Genomic DNA, 12,091 nt, shown 5'->3' with positions numbered 1-12,091 from the left:
TTATCCTAAATTAGATGCACCTGTTTGTTAGGTTTGTTAGCTGCATAAAGACACCTGTCTACCCCATACAATCAGTAAGAATCCAACTACTAACATGGCCAAGACCAAAGAGCTGTCCAAAGACACTAGAGACAAAATTGTACACCTCCACAAGACTGGAAAGGGCTACGGGGAAATTGCCAAGCAGCTTGGTGAAAAAAAGTCCACTGTTGGAGCAATCATTAGACAATGGAAGAAGCTAAACATGACTGTCAATCTCTCTTGGACTGAGGCTTCATGGAAGATCTCACCTCGTGGAGTCTCAATGATCCTAAGAAAGGTGAGAAATCAGCCCAGAACTACACGGGAGGAGCTGGTCAATGACCTGAAAAGAGCTGGGACCACCGTTTCCATGGCTATTGTTGGTAATACACTAAGACGTCATGGTTTAAAATCATGCATGGCATGGAAGGTTTCCCTGCTTAAACCAGCACATGTCCACGTCTTAAGTTTGCCAATAACCATTTGGATGATCCAGAGGAGTCATGGGAGAAAGTAATGTGGTCAGATGAGACCAATATAACTTTTTGGTCTTATTTCCACTAAACGTTTTTGGAGGAAGAAGAATGATGAGTACCATCCCAAGAACACCATCCCTACTGTGAAGCATGGGGTTGGTAGCATCATGCTTTGGGGGTGTTTTTCTGCAGATGGGACAGGGCGACTGCACTGTATTAAGGAGAGGATGACCAGTGCCATGTATTGCGAGATTTTGGGGAACAACCTCCTTCCCTCAGTTAGAGCATTAAAGATGGGTCGAGGCTGGGTCTTTCAACATGACAATGACCCGGAGCACACAGCCAGGATAACCAAGGAGTGGCTCTGTAAGAAGCATATCAAGGTTCTGGCGTGGCCTAGCCAGTCTCCAGACCTAAACCCAAAAGAGAATCTTTGGAGGGAGCTCAAACTCTGTGTTTCTCAGCAACAGGCCAGAAACATGACTGATCTAGAGAAGATAAAATATTTTAAACTTGTGCGTTAAAGGTTTAATGTGAAGAATCCGATTATTTAAAAAAAAAAAAATTCAAGTGCAATGTTGAAAAATAAAAAGACTCGAAAACGACAATGAAGTGCCTTTTGTTAAGATTTTTATTTAACAACCTCTTTCCCCTGCTGTACAAATTCATTACTTTAGAAATTAAGTTCACTATAAAGACCATAACATCTTACTAAATACTGTAATTTTAAAATATTATATGATAAGTCTCAAAATATCTTTAAAAATAACATTCATTGTGTCGCTAAAAACGTCAATAACAAATTTCTAAGTTACCTCAAAGAGATGTTGGTGGGACAGGTTGTTGCGTGGGTTGAGCTCGAATATTAAGACGTGGTTCACGCCAGCCTGCCTCCAACCATATGTGTTGATGCCCAACAAGAAAAGGAATTCGATGAGCAGGAAACCACCCCGATAAATTCTTACCAGGGGCCACACATTCTGCTTTTCGTCTTTAAACAGTTCTGCCACACCTACAGATGTGCAAAACATGTAATTGTTAAAATAGCAAAAGTATGGAACCCTTGAGAAAGTTTCAGAGCTCAGGGTTATATTGCTGCTGTTATACATCTTTGATGTGGTAAAGTAGAGAAAAAGCCTTATGACTTCTTATGAGAGATGAGGGAAATTTGACCTGATAAATTAACTAAAGGCAAACTATCATTAGAGGTTATATACCTGTGATGATGACTGTGACTGTTAAAGCGACGAAGACGCCACAGTAGAGTCCTACTCTAAAAGTGGTCCATGCTGGTGCAGGCTAAGATAAAGAGCACAGGATGTTGAGAGGTTTAGGGCCTTTTAAAAGTACTAATGAAAAGGTGTTCTAATGAAGGTCACAGAGTGTCCTACCTGCGCTGCTCCCAGTGGGGGCACTCGAAGCCTCTTCATGGCTTTCTGTCGGTCTCCTCCATCAAGCTCTGCAGTTACAAGAGCCTGGGGATTTGAGAACATGCTGTTAGAATAACAAACCACTGTGCTAGTTTGATCAGGCAGTCAAATCTATATTCTTCTTTAAAGCAGAGAGAGGTGAATGATTGAAGGAGATTCATTTGACTGCACAGTACCTCAGTTTCAGAGATGAGCTGAGTGATCTTTTTACAAGTGTAAAAAGGCGCCACTTCAACATGGGCCACGCGCCAATCAGCGCCTCGAGTCGTCTCAAAGATCTTGTCATGCTTCTTTAAAATCTTCCGAAAACCTGTGAAGTTTAGATTCTGACAGGGAGAAGCCATTACAACTTTAAATGAGAATGGTTAATAAGTCAAATGAATAGAAATCAGAAAAGAAAAAAAAATAATTACTTCTAAATAGAGCTGGGTATTGACACAAATTTCACGATTTGATTCCTATTCACAAGCTTTTGATTCGATATTGATTATTTTGGATACAACGCATGGCAAATTTTCTTGACAAATCTCTCAACTAATGCTGTGTAAACTATACATGGGTGTCAGTTGGTACATTACTTTAATATTAAAGGTTAAAATTAAAACAAAATCAAGCACTATTTAATGATAGAACTTTAGTCATTAGAAATAAAATAGTTGGTAAACATGTATGAACGCATATTTGTCATTTAACTGAACTTTGCACTGCATGAAAAGTGGGATTTTCGTCAGTAAGCGGCACTGTAGATTGTCGTGGAAGATCAGGTTTACGACTGTACACGGCAGTTTGCAGGTGACACCGAAAACTGCCGTGAATTGTCAGAAATTGACGTGGGCCTTGCTTGGCAGTTGTCCCCCCCAAGACCCCCCTTCCCTTAACTCCAGGGGAGGCTTTAACATGTAAATGAACATGCTGTGAGCTATACAAATGCAAATCAGGGTAGCAGGAGTTTTAACCCATGTGACATTTTTCTAAAAGGTATTAACTTCCTTCTAAGAAAATCTCTTAGATAGACCAGGCTCAGTATAGCCTAATTGTAAAATCTTAAACTTAAGCTTGAATTTATATATTTGATGAAAGTATTCTAGATTATTTATTGTGTGTCATTTGCAATCAGTCCCCGTGAATTCAGTGCGACTCGCAACTTTGACCAATCATTGGGGTCTCCTGCTAATAAGCGGCGTCATACATCAGCAAACTTTATATATCATATATCATTGCCTGTCAAAATTAACGTGTTATTGCAAATTAATTTTAACGGCACTACATATATATATATGTGTGTGTGTATATATATATATATATATATATATATATATATATATATATATATATATATATATATATATATATATATATATACAGGGGTTGACATTAACTTTTTTGCTCACCGGCCACCGTGGCTAGTGGTTTTCCAAAGTTACTAGCCACTCAGCATTTTCACTGGCCACAATTTTGCTGTTTGAAAATTACATTGTATATGTTTAAAGTTGACTTTGGCATATATAAATTACTTGATTTTGAATCATTTTACTTTATTTAGAAGATTTAAAACCCTTTCAAACTTTCAAATGCAGAATGACCCCCCAAATCTTGTATATCAGCTGGGATGTGCAGGTGGGCAAGGGGTGGGCAATATAATAGATTATAATAGAATATAATAGGCTAATATGAGAAAGGTAATATGACAGGCTATGAGTTATTTTAGTTAGGATATATATAATTTAAAAAATACCCTAAGCAAATTACAAAAATAATAGTTATTAAAAATAAAATAAAAATTCCGATACTAATACGACACAATGTAATTTATTGAATGTAATTGTCATTGGATACGACTTTCATCGAAAAGAATGTAACAAAATGTGGGCGTGGTCTGTGTTGTGAAATGAAACCACATTAAAAATTCCCTTAAACTGCGTTTGAAACATACAGCAAAGCAGCGACAGAGGAAAACACAGAGCCTGATTTTATGCAAACATTTACCAATAATGTGGAAAGCGTTTTAAATCTGTTCAGTGGAAAATCCGCTGTGACGAATCTGTCCTCGTCTAACATCTGCTGTAAATCCAGGTAAAACTAGCTGCGTGCACGCGCCCGTCCCCAGATAACATGATCCCCAGTTGATCCGTAACACCGGCGGGAAGAAACAGCTGAATGCAATCTCGTCAGCTTGCTCAGTTTGCTGCCGATTTTAACGAGCAGTTAACTTTAGTAATCTCCAGGTTGCTGTCCATAGATGATAGGTTGCTTGCGTTGGAGTCGAAAAACTGTGTGGAAGATACTAACTTTAAGAAGAGAAGACGAGTGCCTAAGAGAAGACCAGTCCTAAGATTGCGGTAAGACTGTTATCTAAGCTAAAGTAACCTAAAGCAAAGCTTTTTAAGTAGCACAAGCTGAAATTAGCCTTGTAAAAGAACAAATGTAAGTTGCTTTATAAAAGTGTTTTCTTTTTCTGGTCATTTTACAGGAAGCAGTACGCCGTCTTCACAACTTCGTCATAACACTCATTTAATTGTTTTCCAGCTGCATGTAAGACCGAGACAGTACGCATGAGCTTCAGGTACAAACATCCAGTTCTTGCATCGCACGCAGAAGCTGTGAAGAGTTCAGCTCGGAGTCGATTGAGAAGAGGGTAAGATTTATTAGATTAGATCCGTTTTTGGTCAGTGTGACTATTTTTCAGGTGCATTTTACGCAGTACATCGCGCAATACTGATTGTCTTTATTGTTTGTTTTTACAGCTGCTACAAGCAAGAAAGAGTGTGTTAGCTGAGGATGAGGTGGGCCTTTGGAAGTGCGCTACCATAGACCTGATGTCTGATGAGGAAGACGGCATCGTTCGCGCGGTGTCTGGATGGACTGTTTGACCAGCCAGGAGTTCGCCGAGCTCTGTGCCACGCTGCAATCGAGATTAGAGGCGATTCCAAAGAACAGGGCAACGCACGACAGACGTCTGAAAAATGGACTGAAAACAGACAGAATGGCGCTAGTTACCTACAGCTCTGAAGCAGAAAACAGAGACTTCATGGTGCTGTAGGATTTTGGGCTTCTCGTGAGCTTGCTATTGTTGTGTGGGCAGATCTCACACGTTTTGCATTTGGTTGTGTGTTTGTGTTTGTTCTAATAAAGCTCTTTCTTTGAATAAACTGCACGTCCCTGGCATATTTTCCTTTCCTCAATAAATGAATGTCCTTGATGGTTATAATAGCGTAGTCCATAGGATAACAATGACATGAATATAAAACATAATAGCATATCACATGAATATATACAATTAAGAAATATGCAAATCATAATTTTATATATATATGTGTGTAAAATTATTATAATTTGGGGGTTTAAATTTATTAATTTATTACCCAGGTTGACCAATAGTAACAGATCTGCCAACCAATCACGAGTGATATTTCTTGTTTGAATGTAGTAGTTTCAACCAATACTGAGTGAGGAAATTCAAGCCATTCCGGCAAGGCGCCGCCCAGAGCTGCTCTTCATATGCTAATTAGAGCCATTAGCGCCGGCGCCAGCATGCCTCCGCAAGCTCCACATACGTCATGGTTCGTTTCCGTCAATATGTGGCACAGACGAACGCGACGTTCACAGGCTGTAAACTGACGTTAATTGTCGAAAATCAGGGAGATTTCCGGCCGTTTACGGGGACGAAAATCCCACTTTTCATGCAGTGTTGGACTGGTGGTGTGCTTAAGATACTGTTAATGTTTCTGTAAAAAAAAAAAAGATACTACGATCATATTTCGCTAATGAGATATGTCAAGCGACATTAAACGGCGCCAAAAACTGAATTTATTTTTTTAATTTTGTAATAAAATGGGTACAATTTGAAATCTGAGACATTGTTTCATATCAAAAGTAACAAAGCACAAAGATTATTGTGATTTATTTGGATGGGAGATGTCCTACGTTCCGTTCAAAACAGGATTGCCTAATCAATTGTTGTGATTAAAGAATCCATTTCGGTTTGTAAAAATGAGAATTGATTCAAATTGAGGAATCAATTTATTTTTTACCCAACCCTATTAAAAAAAAGCTACAACTGATCAAGTTATCATGTGCATTATGTGCAGAAAAACATCAGCTTGTAGTGTGATTTCAGACCTGGTAGTTCTGCAGCAGGATAAGGCTGAGGTAGAACTCGCTGAAGGCCAGCTGCAGGTCTTTGATATTGCGATGTTTGCAGCGCTCCTGCTGCGACAGGTGGAAGACAGTGCGACGGCGACGCAGACCCGTGGCTCGGCTGCTCTCACGCTGCGCATCCAGAGAAGACTGCAGCTCATTCTGTAGCGTAGCGAAACGCCTTTGTGCTTCGGCAAGCTTCTCTATATCACAAAAGGAGAGAAACATCATCAGTATGTAATGAAGCTGGATGGAAGGATTAACTAAGGTCAACAAGAGGAAATATTAGTCAACACAAAATTGCAAATGAACGGTAACTAATCTACTTTCCTGGCCTTACAATTTATATTAGGTTGATGTCAGCAATTCCTCCCTCCTCCCTACCGTTCTACCACCTCATTCTAGCAAGTAAATCCAACTTTTCAAGATAAGATCCCGAAGATAATCAAATGACTATCCACATTTTCTCCTCCCCAAATATAATTTTTCACTTAGAAATGTGTTACGGAACAATTAAGTTACAAAAGCAAAAAACATGATTAACTGAATGTGAAATGATCTGTTTATTTTAAGGTAATGTAGTTACATGTGCTACATGTACATACTATAATAATAGAAGTAAATGATACATAATTACAAGTAAACAACCCTAAACCAAACCCAAAGCTTAATCCTATCATAAGTACATGCGGTTAATTGATATTACTCAGTGCTTATATGTGTATTTATACTGTAACAAGAACAACTTCTCCTTAACCCTTGTGCGACCTTATGGACATTTGTGTTTTTTCCCCAGTTTTGTTTATTTGATAACTTTGCCTGTGTGGATAAGTGTGTATTTTTATTGCATTTTAACTTTGTTTAATAGGTCTATGTTACACTAAAAATACAAAATAGTTACACTCGGGATCTTAAGGACAAAAATGTCCCCATTGGAACATTTTTTTTTATCCCAGGGCTAACTATAAAATTATGCAGTCTTTGTTAACAAAGCCTAAAAAATAAATAAAGTGCAAAAATATATTACCAGATGGAGTCATTTTATCAGGTTTGGCATTAAACAAATATTCACTTTATTCCTGTTTTCTGCTTCTGCATATTACAGAGCCAATTGAAAAAAATATGCAGCTATAATTGTGTCAGTGTCTAATGGGGAAAATTTGGTCCTGCACCCAAACAAAATCTTACTAAAAGCCCATTTTTTGATACATCAACTTCAAATTTGAAAAACAACTTTAGATTTATGGCTTTAACTTTCCAGCAGTTTTAGAGTTCAACAAGTTTCATAAAATATATAATTTATATAAAATAATGTTCATAAACCTTTTTTTTGTTTTACTTTTGTTTTAACTTCAACAAAAATATGTTAAAAGTGTTCAAATTAAAAGGGTAAACCAATATATACAACTGGACAAGAACACAAATGAGAGTAAGAGAACAAAGATAAAGTAGGTGGTTATTTTTTGGGGATATAATAAGATAACATGGTTTAATAACCTGGTTTATTGGTAGTCCAGTCTTTGGATCAGAAGCTTTATTGTCTGTTTTCGAAAAGTTAAATCTCTGTGTGAAGGGTAATCTGTCAACTGTAAATACTAAATGACAAAAAATGGAAACAACAGGGAACAGACACAAACTGTGAGCTTTACCTCAAAGTCTAGTGTTTACACATTACCTGAATAAAAAGTGTTGATTTTGGCCAGCTCCTTTTCACATGTTTGGAAGAACTTCTCCTCAAACTTGGCATAGTATCTCTTGACAGTGTCTTCATCTGTGACTAAAAGCAAGAAGATAATGTTAAAAAGATGGGAGAGAGATAGGAAGGAATATACTGAACATAAGGAAAGAAGAAACATGTAGAAAACTGTATTCTTTCTCAGCACAAAAGCCTGAGGTTGTGTGTATATTTGAGGAAAGCAGAAAACAAACAGAGTAGCTCTATCTGCAAAGCAGTACATCAGAAGCCATTACAAGCATTTAAAGAAGATTCAAAATTAACCTTTTTACAAGTGAAACCTGATTAAAACAAGGAACAAAAACAGCATTAAATCAAATAGACATCACTCAGGTTGTAAACATTGGATTAGACCCTTTCAGGGCTGTCAACACCAACAAGAATCAGTTCATCTTGTTAAATTAACGGGACATAAGTCTCTTGTGTTTACCAAAGCTGCATTTATTTATTTATTTACAGCAAAACAGTAATTTTGTGAAATATTACAAATTAAAATAACTTTTCTATTTTAAAATGTTTTAAAAAAAGCTTTATTTTTAGCTGTAATGTGTGAGTAAATGACAGAATTTTCATTTTTGGGAGAACTATCACTTTATGGAATCCCTGTATAATTATTCTGCGTCATGTCTTTCCAAGATCCTTAGTCTGAGAACCAAGAGTCAAGGCTAATTAAGTCAATGTGGTCTTAAATCACAATAATCATAACAGTTCATGGGTCATGACTTCAAACATTTACAGTTAGAGGGCATGTGAAGTTTCTGTTGACTGTAAATACTTTTGACACCATAGAGACGTAACGGCATGATATTCTTCTCCGAGGGATAAAAAACAGATCGCAATGACACCAAGTCTGGCTGATACTGTCCAGACGGACAGACAATGAATCACTATCTCAGGACACTCTCAGACTTGGGAAAATGACTCATGGCTTGAAATACCTAAACTGAAATCACTGCTTCTTAAATTGTGAGTTTCTCACTAGCCAAGTTTCCATCCAGTTCGCTGTTTTATCATCGACAAAGTGAATATGTGTAAAAAATAAATAAATAAAACGATTATAAAATTTGCTTGCGACAGCCGTTTTTCATCCAATTGGACTTTTGCAGGTGAAACGGGGTGCATAATGATGTCGTTACTAAAGAAAATGCAGAGTAATGAGACAACTGCAATTAGCCGGTTTACCGTTTACTATTTCCAAAAATAATAGGCCTATTCTTAAATTAGGAAATATCAGAAGACCACGGCAAAGTGGGACAGCTTGTCTGACAGGAGTGCATGCAACCGCCTTTATGTAACGAAGCCTTTGGACACAGGGCAGCTCATTTGTCCTCCATGCAAAATTCTAGGGTCCATAAAAATGATTGGTCCAGTGGAATGTTCAGTCTTTGCATATAGGAACAATCATTAACATCAAATTGCTGCAGATTTTGTTTAGAGACAGATACAGGTTCGGAAAAAAAAATACAACTTTAAGTCTACATAGCTTAACGGATGCAGTCTTAATTCTAAAAATAGTTTAGAGCTTTTTAGATACAACCCACTATATTTTCCAAATCTATTTGAGATCCAATTAGTATTTATAACATTATTTTATTAAAAAGTGTCATGTTTGTGATTCATTTGACAGATGTCCCCTTTTTATTTTTGACAAGCTGCTGAGATTTTCAAGGCCCTATATTTACCTTAACCATTTGATACACAAATGTATTATATTATTTAATTGTATGCATTTAATTATTTGTATTAAAAAGTGCAACTTTTTTGTACTTTGTTAAATAGAGAACTTTGATCATTTGATCACATGGTGATCAAGATCACTTGATCATGTGTTAAAGCAAAAAAAAGAAAAGATTTTGCTTGAAACTAATTAGTAATGTATCTGCCATTGCGTTGACAGGCTCAGACTACAGATTATGGTGTATGCTATTTTAAAGCAGCACTAGGTAACTTTTTAACCTTCATAATATATTTTCAAGACTCTTGTGATGATACATCGACTTACAATAGGTTGAATGACACGTCTGCCATAGCTTGACGTGGTCTGTATCGTTTTTAATCGTACTTTTAAACTTCGGGTTTCGGGTAGTAACCCGAGAAAAAAAAGAACTACAAAATTCGACTGCTTTACGGCATATGAGCTGAAGGAGGCGTGTCCGACCGATGCTGTCCTGCTTGTTATGGTGATTACCTACCACGCAAACATTGAACTGAAGTAGAGGTCTTCACGGGTCCAAAAATTCGCACCCGAACCCGAAGAGACCCGCAATGTTCAACACAGACCCGACCCGGACCCGTCTATTATTTCAAAAACTGGACCCGGACCCGTGCAGATCCGAAAAATGCCAAAAATATATTACCCGGAACCGACATGGACCCGTCTATTATTTGATAGCTGGAACCGAACCCGCCGGGAAGACACAGACGCGACTGGACCCGATTGTCTCATATTACACAATATAACGTTACTGCTGTTAACAAGTTAATGAACAATCTGCGAAAAATAACTTTGTCTCAGTCAGCCTACCTAACGATATAGCCGTTGTCTCCCTTGTACCTTGATTGTGATGTATTACAATATTCCTCATTAATTGTTCCAAGCATGCTTAATTCACTCATTTCAGCTGTAAAAGTCAATTTTATTTCACAGTGACGGATTTATGAGTTAATTCGCATAATAACTTTGACTGTTTGCCCTTTTGAACTAATAACTATTGCTCGTTTAGTGCCATGGCCGCTTGCGTTACCATTATTTATTTGCCATAATCTCTCTGAGTCTGACTAGCAGAACTTTAAGATTAAACAAGACGGTTCATTCATATTATTTTTAAAGTCATTACAGTCACTGCGGTCTGCGGAAGCTCGGGTTGCCATAGAAACATGACACGCGCTTGTGACTGCACTCGCGCGTCAGCTGGAGCAACCTGAAATATGAGCCTTTTTTTACGCAATTTGAGCATCACAGAAAACATTTATGTGACAGTTCACCTGAGGTCTTGTTGCTGATTTGAAATATATTCTTGAGTACATTATTACCGCGCGCATGCATTAAATCTGCCCGCTTTCTAAAAGGCTGAGAGAGCGCTTGTGTTTTTGTTGTTGTTGTGTATTTCTAAACCTCATTTCCCGGCTCACACTTTTCTTATCCTAATTTAGCAATTTGTAAGTTACACAAAACACACCGCGCTGACTCTCACGGCCAGGTGTTCTCCGAGTCCGATTGACGTATTACATAGGCTACAACATTAACAGACCCGGGAACCGAAGTAATAGATTAGGACCCGACCCGGACCCGGGTCCACGGGTCTCGGGTGCTAAACTGAAGTATCATATAGGTTCTGTAAAACGGTAACCAATAGACTACTATAATGACGCTGGCTTGTAAACGTGAGCATCGTGATTATTTGGCGTTTGAAAAAATAAAACCCATGAAATTATATTAATATGACATGCTGAAACATATGCCCCTGACTGTACCTGGGATGAAGACATTTCACACGCGTCGCCAGAAGAACACCTGCATGTGAACTCCTCTTGCAGCGTTCAGGGGAACTGTTAGTGCTGCACCAACCCGCGGGGACGCTTTTATGAAGTTATTTGGCCCGCACCGCACCACTGTATATATTTTTACAACCCGCCCCGCACCCGTGACCATTAAATAGACATACGGGGTCCGCGGGTTATGAGACGACCCGCGCATCACTAGTTCAGGGCTATCAGGGTTGTCATGTCAACAAATGCACGCGCGATGGCATCCCCTGTTGTAGGATGACAGAGCTTATGACAGTAGTTGAGGACATTATTTTTTCCCAACTGTAGGGGGACCCCGAGAGCAAAAGTTGCCAAGTGCTGCTTTAAACAGCAATACCAAGACAGCTTAATCACTACAATATGGTGCAAACACATGTAAAATTTAAGTTGTGCTGGTTAGCTTTGTCCTTGACAGAGTACAAGATGACATACAATCTAAACTGAAATTTTTGAAATTGTTTTGTTCAAAATAAATGATGTTTAATTATATACTAGGAAATTAATATAAAATAGGAAATACACCAAGACAGTTTACTACTGGCATCTTAAATAATAGGAAATAAATGCAAATCGTACAAAAAAAAAAGTATCAGTCTGCTTGACGTCAAAAAGAGCGGAATGTCCTTGTACAGACTCTTCTCCCGGAAGGGAGCGTGCACGACCAGAGCGAGAGAGAAAATGAATGCCCATAACACACTTTGCTCAGCTTTAGGGAAGCCGCCTGCGCTGCAGTCACAGGACTTCACCAAATCAACAATGCCAAC

The 12,091-nt window shown here is 38.2% G+C and overlaps 1 protein-coding gene across 1 annotated transcript in view; it reads right to left on the bottom strand.

The window, feature by feature from the left end:
* xpr1b (xenotropic and polytropic retrovirus receptor 1b) overlaps positions 1-12,091 on the bottom strand; it is a 31,337-nt gene that overhangs the window by 5,254 nt on the left and 13,992 nt on the right. The window contains exons 3-8 of the mRNA XM_067454253.1: positions 7,740-7,841; positions 6,047-6,267; positions 2,104-2,253; positions 1,889-1,972; positions 1,715-1,796; positions 1,313-1,509 (exon numbers count right to left, since the gene is read on the bottom strand). Of these exons, the coding sequence (XP_067310354.1) occupies positions 1,313-1,509; positions 1,715-1,796; positions 1,889-1,972; positions 2,104-2,253; positions 6,047-6,267; positions 7,740-7,841 (836 nt within the window). The remainder of the gene's footprint in view (positions 1-1,312; positions 1,510-1,714; positions 1,797-1,888; positions 1,973-2,103; positions 2,254-6,046; positions 6,268-7,739; positions 7,842-12,091) is intronic.

Source organism: Pseudorasbora parva, chromosome 9, assembly GCF_024679245.1.
Source record: "Pseudorasbora parva isolate DD20220531a chromosome 9, ASM2467924v1, whole genome shotgun sequence".
NCBI lineage: Eukaryota > Metazoa > Chordata > Actinopteri > Cypriniformes > Gobionidae > Pseudorasbora > Pseudorasbora parva.
Note: the sequence above shows the minus strand (reverse complement) of the source record. Positions and strands in the feature narration are given on the sequence as shown.